Source organism: Mustela nivalis (genome assembly GCF_964662115.1).
Source record: "Mustela nivalis genome assembly, chromosome: 2".
Classification (NCBI taxonomy): Eukaryota; Metazoa; Chordata; class Mammalia; order Carnivora; family Mustelidae; genus Mustela; species Mustela nivalis.
This window is the reverse complement of record NC_139021.1, coordinates 122,194,081-122,207,964: the sequence shown is the minus strand read 5'-3', so window position 1 is coordinate 122,207,964 and position 13,884 is coordinate 122,194,081. Positions and strand designations below refer to the sequence as shown.

Here is a 13,884-nt window from a genome sequence, read left to right as displayed (position 1 = left end):
AGAGCCTGCTTCCTCCTCTCTCTCTGCCTGCTTCTCTGCCTACTTGTGATTTCTGTCAAATAAATAAATTATAAAAAAAATTTAAAAAATATATTCATTGAATAAAAATATGTTTATCGTATCCTCCAAGTTTTTGGAAGGATTGTATCCACAGAATACTGATTACATTAAACTGGGAGAGATACCAACATAATTTTTGCTAAAATATATGTTCTATAATACTTGAAAGATTGGATTCAATATCATGAAATGTCAGATAAAACAACATAGAATTTCATATGAATATGCAAAGCTGGAACTTGGTTCAACAAACCAATTGCTCTCCTTCTGGATGGCACTGGTGTGGATCTGGAGTAGGAGTTGACTCCAACCATCTGAGTCTCTGGGATGGTGCAACTCCCCCAGACCACTCACAACTTTGATCTTGAGCCACATGCAGAGAGTATAATGGTAAAAAGAAGGAGATACAAACTCAATTTCACTCTTCACTGAACAAACTTCCCCTGGAGTCATATGTCCAGCGTAGGGTGTACTTTCAGAGGACATTATCACAGTTTATCCAGTGCTACACAACCAAGAGAGATGTTGAAGGGATTCTAAGTCATGCCATAGGAGAATCTATTGAAGGAAGGGGAATATTTGACCAGGGGACCAGAAGATAGAGCAGATTAATTTTTAAAGTCATTCAGTCACAGGTAATAAGAAACAGGGGAGAACTCAAGTAGGATTTTTTTTTTCCCCCAAGAATATAGAGGAGTCCAGTAAAGGACTTTGTGGTGTGTGAATTTCTTGCCCCTGAGGGTTTCAGGTAGTGTTTGGGATTGTCTTAGCACAACTATAGGTATTGAAAAACAATTAGACCAGATAACTTCTGAGACTCCTAAGAATCGCATCAGTAAGAAGGATGTTATCTGAAAATTAACTCAAGGCAAGGTTTTAATGATGAAATGTGTCACCCCCGCCCCACATTTATGTTTTAACAAACCAAGTCACCCAGGCGCACTCAGATTTATGTTTTAATAGGATGCTTTAGGTCATTAATTCCACTATAATGCTCCCATTCTTTTCTGTAGCAAACAATAGTCCCATTGCTCTTTTGGGCTGCACTGGGACTATACCTCAGAAATAAACAAAATTCTGGGCAGCCAGTACCATCAACCTTGCATAGTGGCATGAAATCTCTTTGTTATTCCTGTACGGCAAAGGAAGGAATGTCTAATACAGGAAAGCCTCATTACCTGAAGATAACTTGTCTTGGACAAGTTTCACTTACAATGAATTACTTAAAACAGAAACTAGGATTTCAAAGTAAATAGAAAAAGTAAGGGGGCAAATAGAGAATTATCTTTAAAGAAATGAAGTTAAATATTCACTCATTCTTTTCATTACACAAATATTTACTGGTAACGTCACCATTTTATATTCTTTGTCTATTTTCTATTCTTTGGTTGTTACTGACAAAAATTCACTTGTCACTAGTTATGAATGCAATTCAAGCCATTCCCTGACATCATTTCCAGGGACTTCTTGAGATCCTGAAATTTCACTTAGAATCAATTTCCCCTGTATCTGTGTTCTATTATCAGATGAATCAGAAGAAGATCTTTAGAGAACAGTGGACTTGCTATATGTGAACATTTATTAGGGAGAGATATTTGAATGGAGACAGCATCACAACCAGTTGGCCCCAGTTTGTATTTTTGCTATCATAGCTTTGCTTGGTCAGGCATCTTTGAACCTTCAGGAACTCAGATGTTAATCAAGTGGATAATGAGGCCCTCTAATCACAGGCCAAGATGTTGGGGGGCGGTTAAGAGAAAGGATTAGGGGACAAGGAGTCAGGAGAATATTCTTTCTGGAAAATTACCTTTTCAAACAAGAGTCCTCTCTTTCCACAGGGAAGTTTGGTCATTCCCAAGGGTCTTGACAGGAAACTACAAGTCACAGTGTCCAGGCCAGTAGAGCAGGCAACTCTGTTGACTTCCTGGCATTGTAAAGATGCTGGCTCCCTGCCACAGTGTCTAGCAGAAAGTGATTTCTCAGAATTGAATGTTTCTCCAGGGATGTGCGAGTATTTTAAATCAAAGGGTTGTAAAGTGAGCACAAAGCCATCCTGGATGGAGCTCTTTCCATTTTAAGAGCAGCCCATCTACATTTAGTGAAGTTTTCATTTTTATTGTTCTTTTATAAAACCTATTAAACGCTGTGGCATTATGGAAAATAGAAAGAAAATACCATCTGTAAACCTACTACAAAGCACAGCAGTTTGTTCATCCTGTTCCAACAATCAAGTTTATATATTCTTAGTTCTTGTAATAAAAATGAAAATTATGATGAAAAGAGCATCTACTAGACTTTTTTGTTGTTTTCAGTCATACCATTCAATCTCCATTAGAACCATGAGACAGGTCATGATTTTCTTCACTGTCTTCATATTATAGTCCATGAGGAAACCGAGGCATGGAGTGGTTGTCTGAGTTCCAACTACTACTAGGTGGTGGATCTTAAACACTGGCGACTCTAGAAATTTCCTTCTTGACCACTATGTTATTGCTTTATATTTTGTATATAGCAAGCCAGTACGTTAGAATTAAATTTTTCAATTATAATAAAGAGACTATTGTTATTAAATTTGAAATTCTGATATGGGTTTAAAGAACACTGCTAGAAAAAGTAAAACATTGAAACTTCTAACTTGTAAATGAACTAGCCATGTTCAAATCCTGCTTCTTCATTTCCCCTTGTTCCACTTAAAAAATAAGGTCATGCATATAATATATACATTGTATTATATACATGTACATATACATATATTCACATTTACTCTGAAATGATTTTGATGACAGGGGTGTTGTCCATCTTGTTCATAGCTATGGATAGTGGCAAATATGTAGTATCATTGGTTCATTCATTTATCTGTTCAATGAATAATTATACCAGTTAATCTGTTTTATGGCCTTTCCCTGATACACTTAGGAAATCTTTTCTCAAAATTCCTAGTTCAATGTGATGTTAATGGATAATATATTTAACAACAACAACAACAAAAAACCTGTTGGGTCTTCAATGAGTTTGAGAAATATTGGTTAAAAAGACGAAATTGCTTTTTTGCAAGCTGGTACAGCTACTTAGGGAAACAGTATGGAGTTTCCTCAAAATTTAAAAATAGTACTACCTTGGAGCATCTTGGTGGCTCAGTCGTTAAGCATCTGCCTTCAGCTCTGGTGATGATCCAGGGGTCCTGGGATGGAGCACCGCATCCAGCTCTCTGCTGGGTGGGAAGACTGTTTCTCCCTCTCTCACTCCCCCTGCTTGTGTTCCCTCTTTCACTGTGTCTCTCTCTGTCAAATAAATAAATATCTTAAAAAAAAATAGTACTACCTTATGATGCAGTAGTTGCACTACTAGGTATCAATCCAAAGGATACAAAAATACTAATTCACAAGAATACATACACCCTTATGTTTATAGCAGAATTATCTACAATAGCCAAATTTGGGAAGAGCCCAAGTGTCCATCGACTGATGAATGGATAAAGATATGGCATATACACATACAATGGCGTATTACTCAGCCATAACAAAGAGTGAAATCTTGTAACTTGCAAAGATGTGGATGGAACTAGGGAGTATTATGCTAAGAGAAATAAGTCACTCAGAGAAAGTTAAATACCATACAATTTCGCTCATATGTGGAATTTAAGAAACAAAACAAACGAACAAAGGGGGAGAGAGAGAGAAACCAAGAATCAGACTCTCAACTATGGAAGACAATCTAATGGTTATCAGAGGGTACAAGCTGGGGGAGTGGGTGAAATAGGTGATGGGGATTAAGGAATGCACTTGTCCATGATGAGAACCAGGTGTTGTATGGAAGGGTTGAATCAGTATATTGTATACCTGAAACTAATATAACATTATGTAAATTATTGGAATTTAAATAAAAACTTTAAAAAACAGGCTAAAAAGTTATGAAAAAAAGAGAAACACTTTTTTTGCTGCCTAATGTGCATTATGAATTTACAATATATAGTTGGCCCTTGAACAACGTGAGGGTCAGGAACACAGACCTCCAGAGAGTTGAAAACCTACGTATAACTTTTTTCTCCCCGAATCTTTATAATAGCCTATTGTTTACTGGAAGCTTTCCTGATAACATAGTCAACATGGATTTTGTATGTTATGTTTATTATATGCACCGTACAACAAAGTAAGCTAGAAAAAGGAATGTTATTAGGAAAATCATAAGGAAGAGAAAACACATTTACTGTACTATATTTATAAAAAACATATGTACATAAGTGGACCTACACAGTTCAAACCCATGTTGTTCAAGAAGTAAATGTTTAAGTTTCAAAATTTTGACCCTGTAACTCTCTTTTTTCTTTTTTGGACCATCTGGGAAACTGGAATTTCACTGAGGACACCTTAGGAAACACTGCTCTAGAACTCAATTTCTTCCAGGATGCCAATATTAGCTTTTCTGCTTCTCTTTTTGAACTCACCTTAAACTGCTGTTTGGTCATACAAGATCTCCAGAATAACTAGATTGTGAATGATTATTCATCAGTTTTGCTCTATTCCAAGTTGGATACTACAAAATATTAAAATAAAGCAAAGCTCCAGATACTGTAAAAATAATTTTACATATGATTTAAGATGAAAACTAATATGTTAGAAGAGCTGGCTGAAAAGTAAAAATTAAAGTGGTTGATTTCTTATGTAAGATGGTTTTTGGGGGGACATTTTTGTTTTTTAACCAAAATCAGCTATATTAACACATTTTTTCATTGCATGAGAGTCCCATCTAAAATCAAATTTGGGTCCATACTATTCATAAGTTGCTGAAAATTATTCTTTTCTGTGAACATTATTGAATACCCGCAATTTTTTTTTTTTTTACAGAGTTGTTCTGTTATTTGCGAGGGACCCACATGATTTCACAGTGTCCAAGTCCTGTTTCAAATTCGAAAGCATAACATTTTCTCATTTCAAAGGGATCACTGGGAATACTTAAATGAGAAAAGTATGATCTTTCTTTGAATTAGAACATGAGGAATCAGCACCTTAGACAATGAGTAAAATGGGTTTCTGAACATTGGCAACCTTCAAATCTTTAGAGCAGAGCCAAGAGTGCTGAGAATACACTTACCTTTACTGGTTTCTGTAAAATAGAAAGAATAGATCTCTGTTTGTGATAGCTAAATAATGAATACATTTACATAGTGAAAAGGCTGTGTTTAACTCTCCTGAACCTTGCTCATATGAGGTAGTCGGTGGTTTAGGAACATATATATACTGTATGGGATGAGTATTTCTAAACTTATTATAGTCCATAGAGTTCAGGTCTAAGACCATATTAGGTTTTTATTCAGTTACTTTTTCAAATATTTGGAGTGAGGAAAATAAAATTGCCGAGGACCTTAATGAAATCTATTTTTCTTTGAAAACTGAATTTTGATTTTTCAAAATGTAACTTTGAAAGTTAAAAACATGACTTTCGGGTGGGATTATGGACATTGGGGAGGGTATGTGCTTTGGTGAGTGCTGTGAAGTGTGTAAACCTGGTGATTCACAGACCTGTACCCCTGGGGATAAAAATATATGTTTATAAAAAATAAAAAGTTAAAAAAAAATAAAAAAAAATAAAAATAAAAGCAGGAAAAACTACATACACATATAAAGAGAGAGGGATGAAAATATACATGGAAGACAGAAAGGGATATGATTACATATATATAGAGAATTTCAGAAAGATACAAGAAAATATTGATTTGGTTTATAGGAAGACGACTGTGAATGGGAGAACTTAGAGCTTATTGCTTTTCACTTCATGTCCTTCTGTATTTGCATATTTACAGTGAATAAATATTAATTTTATAACAAAAAAAACCCAAAAAAAAACCAAAAAAAACATGACTTTCATACGACTATAGGCACACATCAAAAATCTATTAATTTATTAATGAGGGAACCTATAAGAGTGTGATGCATTGGGAACCAAAGCATCTGAATATTTCCAGGCATTTAGAAAAATGTTCATATAAGATTGTTAGGTTAGATACAGAATTGCTTAAATTTGCACAATGCAATAATACCATAAACATTGAAGTTATATTTTCCTCCAGGCAAATTGGACAAAATGTACAACTTAACACCTAACTCCAGTGTCTGAGGTCTAACCAATAATGAACAACAATGTCAAATCTAAGTGTATTTTCCTAGGGAATTAAGCAGTCCTTGGGTGGACCTGTAAAACAGTGCCTCAGTGTGACACTGCAAGGTCATGATTTCCCCCCTTATTATCAAGTTTTGGGTAATTTTTCTAATTATCCGAAAGTAAAATTTTGAGGTGTTTTGTTTTGTTTTGTTATTGTAAATTAACTCATCTCCTGATATGGTTTGGACTAAAACACACCATCTCAGTTGCTTTTGAGAGTGTCGAATTTAAACAGGGGCCTGGGGAATGTCCTTAATTCCGGAATTAAAATCAGCATCTTTCACAGATAACTGTTCATTCTATATCAAGGTCAAGCTGGCAGGAGACAGGAACAGTGGAAAGAGGGCAGGGCAAATATCCCCAGGGGAATGAAGCAAGTGAGGGCCGGACAGCCTTCCCTTCCCCCAACAGGGCTGCCTTTCTTTAAAGAGGATGGCTTTTGTGGATTCCATCTCCCATCCTTTGTGAGCCTGTTTGGGAACGCAGCCTAGGCGGGCTACTATGGGCGTAGCAACCCCCACCCCCTCACACGCTCCCCCCCCCCCCCCCCAGTCCCCAGTCCTGCCAGGAATAAATCCTCCACTCGCCCCGCGTGGGCTCATTCACAGCCCTGTCGTCCGAGGCTGGGCGCTTCCTCTCCGAGGCTGAAATGACAGTGCAAACAGCGCGGGTGTGATGCAGTGAGCCCTCCTTCAAAGGTTCTTCTTTATCCAGGGCAATGAAAAGCAGGACACACAGAGACACACACACACACACACACACACACAGCAATAACAGCAGCTGTGTCCTCCTCCGGGTTCTGGTTCCCTCCCGACGGATGAATTTCTGCCAGCCTCCCATCCCTAGAGGGGGTAGCTGTGTAAAATTGGCAGGAGACGTCTGGAAGAAAGCAAGTCCCCCAGGGATTTCAGCACCTAGGCAGAAACGGCTGAGTTTTCCCATCGCCAACCCGGGGGTGGTTGGCACCCAGAAGCCTGGTTTAAACGCGGCGCGGGGCTGGCGAGGTCGGGGTCGCCGTGACTCCCCAGGCGCTCCTTGCGGGGAGCCCGGGAGCCCCGGAGCCCGCGGCCGGCCCTGCCGCCGCGCCCCGCCCCGCCCCACTCTGTCCCCGCAGCCTCGCGGGCTGCCGGGCTTTGTGGTTCGCCCGTGCGGCTGGGCCCCAGCTGGGGGTGTCGTTACGAGCATGTGCAGACAGCAGCCCAAGGTAGAGCGAGCGTGCCGGGCGAGCCCTGAGACTTGCCTTGCAATGCCATGTTTGTGTGTATGCTCTAACTCCCGGAGAGCAACCAGGGAGACGGCTCCCCGGCCGGACTTGGCTGATGTTTTCTTGTTTCTGTTTCAGCCTTCAGGATAATTCCTTCAGCAGCACCGCTGTAACAGAGTAAGTGATTCTTGCCATTAAAATAACACTTGCATGCCTTTCTCTGGAAGCAACTATCGTGAAGGTATCTTCCACCGTCCCCAGCCGCTCTTCGTATTAGATGCATTGTCTCCCCGTAATCTGGGGCTGTGAAGACCGTGAGAGGTGCTGACTGATGGGGCCCAGAAATCTTTACAGGTTGAAATAGCCTTTTAGCAGCTGTGGGAGAGATATCATAACAAGCTAATTGCTTGCAGAAGCTCAGTGCTCTACGATTTGCATTCTTGGAGCTCAGATTTTTTTTTTTTTTTTTAAACAAAATCTGTTTGACATGTCAGAAAGGAAGCTTTGTTGTATTTTGCCAACATTGGTGTCAGTTTTCACGGAGCAGGCTGTATACATTTACAACAAATAGGAGATAGATGTGAAATGACTTGAGTCAAATTCCAGCATGTGATAAACAGGGTTAAACTTATTCTCATCCTCTCTTGTCTACAGATTTTTAAGACACAGTGAACTTTTCTTGGGTGCCCTTTGTCAGTTTTGTCTTCTGACCTCAAAGATCTGGCTTAGGAGAAATGCATCTTCTTGTCCTCTGGTTAAAGCTGCTGATTGGGGCAACTAATATAATTTGAACATGGGATGAAGGAGTATAATATTTTACTCAAGGCCAGCAGTCATAGTATTTTTTTATTAGACAGTTTATAGTTCATGGTTTTAATTCTTGTCATCCCTTCCTTAATATGTTTTCCTGATACGATATGATACATATATGTTATAAATTAATAGGTAGTATATCTTACTAATATTATATGTAATTTATATAAAATTTACATATATATTAAATACCTACACTTCATTTAGCAGTCTTTCTTTAGACTAACTCGTGATGTTTACTTCTGGGACCTCTTGGTAGAACTCACTCAGCAGCTTTTCAGGAAAAAGGGATATATAAACTTTTATACTGAACTGTGTTTAAAAAATGCTGCAAGTTTGATACAGAAAGCCCAGTAACTTAGGAAGTGTTTGCTAAAGTTTCCCAAAAAGCAAGTAAATGTGGGAATAGATAGGAGAGTGTCACGTCACAGTGACTCGGTGATGGAGGGGTGAGATTTTGCATGGCTTCCCAGGCCCTCTTGTTTCCCACATCCTTTTGTTTTTGTGTTTGGATAAGCTGTCCTCTTAGTGCCAAGCTTTGGGCTCACTTAAGTGGAGTTACTTAAAAAAAACAACCCGGGCTTGACTTTTAGAAGATGTCATATAAAATATATGACATGTGAAATACTCATGGAGACCCACATCTGTTAATGAGATTGCTGCAACTGTGGCTTTTCCAAAAGAGAGAGGGGGAGGGATGTGTGCCAAAATGTGCAGGCCAAAGATAGGCTGTGACTTCCTGATTCAGGTGCACAGGTGCTGCTCCCCTCCCCGGGCTGGGCTTATAAACACCCAGTGCTTTCCGTGCCTGATTCTTGGAACCCTGTGTGGCTGAATCCCCAGAGTCAGCCCTGGGCATAGCAGCTTCAAAATGGAGATACTCAGTCCCAGATTTCATATGGACAATTTTTTTGAAAAGGTTTTGCACTTAATTCTGGGGAAAGGCTGGTACCTTTCTTTGGACACTCCTCAAGGAGTTCTGATTGCATAAGATCCTGTTGTTGTTTTCAGAGAAGTGACGGTGATTTATTTTAAAAGACCCTGAGTGACAACTGGAATGCCATCTGGCTAATCTAAAAACCCAAGGAGCATATTTAAAACCTACCAAAAGCTTTGCAGGTGTAACACAACACAGAGTAGTGTCGTTGAAAACCTGTCATGGTCTAATAATACATTTTCTCTTCTCTGTTACATGAAGTATTTTCCTTGGTTGTTTGGGCATTACCCCAAAGCCAATAGGACTGCTATCTCTGTCCCGACACACAGATGTAGCAGGTGCTCAGTAAATATTTGGGTGTGGTCTTAATGTACACGGGGGAAGCACTTGCCTGAAAACTTCCTCTCCTGCCTTTCCCCATCACCTCCTATTTCCTGCTACCCACATTCACTTATTTCCTTAGTGTCTGAAATTATACTTAGAGATGATTTCTTTGGGATTAAGGTTTCTGGTGGTGACCATTATTAAAATGGAAATTAAAAAATTTGTGCCCTGGGAGGCAGATTCAAGTTGTCATTAATGCTTTAACCTAAATTATGTTGTCAAGTAGTCTAGCCTGTTAGGGGTCAGTCTGGCCAATTGGGGGTCCTATTAGAGTCAAAGGGAAGGGGAATTGGGAGAGATTCAAGGATAGATTTTATTCTCTTCTCAGGTTTTCCCAGGCCTGGCATTGTCTGGGCAGCTCTGGACCAGTGCAGTTTCTTTTTCTACCCAAATTCTTCCAAGATCAGAGTGGCCTTGGCCTTCCCTTCTGTATCTGCATGTCCCTTTCATCTGTTTTTCCACGGTCATTTCCTATGTTGTCCTGGCTATGCTGATACGTGAAATGAAGCCTGGCCAGCAGTGAATTTTGCCATGAATTAGTTATCATCGGAAGTAGTGGTTCTCAAAATCAACTGATTATCAATGTGAACTGGGGAAGGGAGTTGGGACTTGTGAAAGATCTAGTTTCTCAGGCTTTATCCCAAAGGGAGAACCTAGAATGGGGGATTGTGTTGGAGTTAGCTCAGTTCTGATCTGGGTTTTGTAAAAAACTTTAGGTCAGTGTTAAACTTCTTAGAATCATCCTTCTTATGTTTGTGTGTGTTTGGGAGGCAACCTGGTTTACAAGTTCACGTTCCTGGGCCTCACCCACAGGGACTAGCTGATCTAGTGAGGCTGAGGTACCTGTGGGGCCCACATTCGTTGGTCTTTAAATTCCTGTACTGGGGCTACAATGCAGGAAGAGGATGTCATGTGCATCCCACCAGTTGGGCACTTGGTCTGAGCTGGTTTTCTTGCCGGAATGGGAATGTCTGCATATGGTTTGCCACTGAGGAATCCAGCTTTACAACTGGTCCAACATTGCACAAGGGGCTCCTGTTTAAGGAATCGGTAGAAGAGTCACAAAGGACATGTTACTTCGATAAAACTCACTGTTCATCAGAGCAAATGTATAACCCAGCTCAACTAAAGGAGCGGGTATACATGCTCATATAAGCCTGTAGACAGATCTATTTCATTGCTGTATCTGTGACCTAGGAATTGTGTTTCCTTGAGCAGGAACTGAAGTCATTCAATAGGCCTGAAAATATGATCAATTAATTAGGGTCTGGCCTCATCCTTAAGAAAGCATGTGCAATTTTATATGTTCTGGTGCCGAGTTTCCATTTTTACCTAATTGTACTTTGAAAAAGAAAGGTTAATAAATCAAGTAAAGGGGAGAAAAAAAAGTTCTTGCCAAATTCCCAAACAATAGGTATTGTTGAGCTCTAAGGTTGAACCTCTGATTGAACCCTAGATCTTTGGAAGCAAAAATCCTAGGTTTCTCTTCTTTGCTGATTTTTCTACTTAGCGAGGTTACTTTTATTGGGAAACATTTTCATTCACACTACAATGTCTAGATGATCTATTAAAGTGAATGACTCCAACAGAGGAGAACAAAGCAATACTTATGAATTCAATTGCTATTTTCATGAAATGGACAGAATGGTTTATTGACAGTCAAAAACATGAGAAAGCAAGAAAATTTAATTATTTTGTTAAAAAGAGTACTGTGTTAAGTTGACTGACTTTTTTTTTTTTTTTTTTTTTTTTTTTTTTTTTAAGCTGGCAGGAGGAACAAGATATTTCAGCAGGCAGAGAGAGTTAGGATCTACATGGCATTTGTTTATTTCCTTAAAGTGCATAATTTAAAAGGGACAGTAAGGGAAGAGGACTGGAGCTTATATCAGTTTGTTCTATAGATAAATTATGTAATGTTGCAAGTAAGGAATATTTAAAAATTTTGAATGATTTCATGTAGTATGAACATTATTATGATATTCAGTTATATTTATATATGTAGATACGTACTTATTTTTGTCCACTCATTACATCGTCACTCTATCCGAGCAGGGTCCAGGTCTTTTTCAACTTTGTGCCTTTAGAAGTAGTACTACTGGAAGTACTGGCTCCCAAATTGTTTGTAACTTACCTGAGACCAGGAAAATACAGAAATAGGGAGTAAGCATTTAATTCTAAGGGAATCTGGCATTCCTGCAACATTTTTACCAAACTACCACAGCAGATTGGAAATAGAAAATGAACGGGTCCGTTCTGAGTCCCAAAGTGTCTGAAATGCACAGGTCTAATAGTTAACGAGTACCTGAAGGGTAGTACATGTTCAGGGAATGCTTTGTTAAAGTATTTCCAGTCTTGCTGAGGGGTCAGACTTCATGATTCTGTTCAATTATTTATTGAATGCCTGCTTTGGGGGTTGCACCGTGGGCACTGGGACAGTGTGTCTAGAAAAAGAGTCATTTCTTTTCATGGAATTAACAACTAATTGAAGAGATGTCAGAGGTACAGAGGGATTACATAGCCGTGTGAGGCAAGATAGAGTTGGTTACCAAAATCTCAGAATATAGAGTAAACATTTATGTATTAAGTTTTAAAGTAGGTATGTGGCCTGTGGGTGAACTTGGCTGGGAAATATCATGGAGCTTATGAGACTTCACTTGGGCCATGAAGGATGAGTAGGAGTTGAAGGTGGAAAAAGCATTCCAGGCTGGAGGAGGGTGGGAATGGCTGAGAACAAGAACAAAGGCTCTACACTTGAGTGAGAGAATGGTCCTACTTTAGAGGCCCCCAGGCAGTGTGGAACACTGCAGATTTTTCAGTATAGAAGAGCCATGAATTTTTCACTGGGTTATTCCAGAACTTTTGTGATAAGGAATGGGATTGAAAAAGTCTGGAGGTCAATGGAATAAGCCAGTCTGAAGCAGGGGATATTTCAGGAGGCATGCGGTAGAGTCTCTTTTTTGAGCCAGGAAGAACTCACCAATCTTGGTGTTAGATGTCCCTTCAAGTGCTTTGAACAGCTGGGTCCTTGCCAAGATCTTGTTAGTTTAGGTGATGCTGAGCAGTGGATGAAACAAGAGTATTACTTCTGGTTCTGAGCTTTTAAGATGACATAACATGACCACATTGGTATCATTACCGTGTACACATGCTGGGAATTGGAGCTAGTTTGAGAGAGAGTGGTGAGGGTTGTTCTATTTTTTAGTTTACCGTGCTAATCTAATTCTAGACTCTTGCTGCTTCTGCTGCTGCAGACAGTTGGAACTGATGTGGTTTTGTTCCTTCTCTCCAGGTGTGACGAAGACACAGCCTCCCTACATGAAGACCAGACTGATTGCTCCAGTATCAGGTATGACCCACTATTGCTTGGTTCTTAATTAGGAAGGACAGAAACCATGTGTGTCTGGAGTATTTAGCCTTTTCTTTGAATCTAAGAATCAGCTGTTCTTGTGTATAAGTTCTTATAATAAAATATCAGTTCTTAAATTTTGTCATGTCAATTTTGGGGTAGTCCCCTTAGTACCCGAGGCAGTGCCTTTTATGTGGGGAATGCACAGTAAATGTCTCCTGAATTCAAGATTGATTATCCCATCTCAGTGTTCCCATCATAGACCCTATGGAAGAGGTTATAGATTTATTTACCAAACACGTCACTGAGTGTTTAGAGTATGGTCTTGGTCATCAAGGGGTTCATGATATGGCAAAACCTTCATAGTTAACCATTTCTTCCACATTTGCTTTGTTCAGAGCATTTTCACATACATTTTATTATTTAATTTAAACAACTGAAAGGACGTCGATGTTTTTCTCCTCCTCCTGGAGGTGGGGAAACTGAGGCTCAGAAGGATTATAGCTCATCCAAACTAACATAGCTACTGTGCGGCAGAATATGGGCTCAGGTCTCTCTGACTGTTGGGTCCATTGTTGGATAACAAACAATTGTTGAAGGCCTATTTTGTGTGCCAGAAACCAGTCCATGTAGACAATGATGCTGTAGTGCATTAAGTGCTCATTTACTAGAGGTAGACAGAGGATTCATTTAGAAGGACCAGATAGCCCAGAGAGGTTTCTGGGATGGATTCCTGAAGAAAATTACAGTAGCACATGACTTTGTGTGTGTGTGTGGGGGAGGATATGAGGCTAAGAAAAAGATGATGCTTCCAAGCAGAAAGAATGGCTTGCTGGAAAGTCAACAGAAGGTAGAGAAAATAGAGTTGTAGGAATAGCAGGAAGTTCAGGATGGCAGGAAGCTTGAGAACATTTGGGAGTGAGGCCAAGAGTGATAAGAACTAAAGCTCCAGAGATAAACAAAGACCTGATTTCAAAGGGT

The 13,884-nt window shown here is 39.5% G+C and overlaps 1 protein-coding gene across 7 annotated transcripts in view; it reads left to right on the top strand.

Annotated features, from left to right (window-relative positions):
* FAM13C (family with sequence similarity 13 member C) overlaps positions 1–13,884 on the top strand; it is a 153,758-nt gene that overhangs the window by 8,171 nt on the left and 131,703 nt on the right. For 4 of the 7 annotated variants that reach the window (XM_082720254.1, XM_082720253.1, XM_082720249.1 and 1 more), the window contains exons 1-2: positions 7,432–7,600; positions 12,847–12,903. In XM_082720254.1, the coding sequence (XP_082576380.1) occupies positions 7,539–7,600; positions 12,847–12,903 (119 nt within the window). In that variant the 5' untranslated portion in view covers positions 7,432–7,538. The other 3 variants (XM_082720252.1, XM_082720251.1, XM_082720250.1) reach the window with 3 other exon arrangements.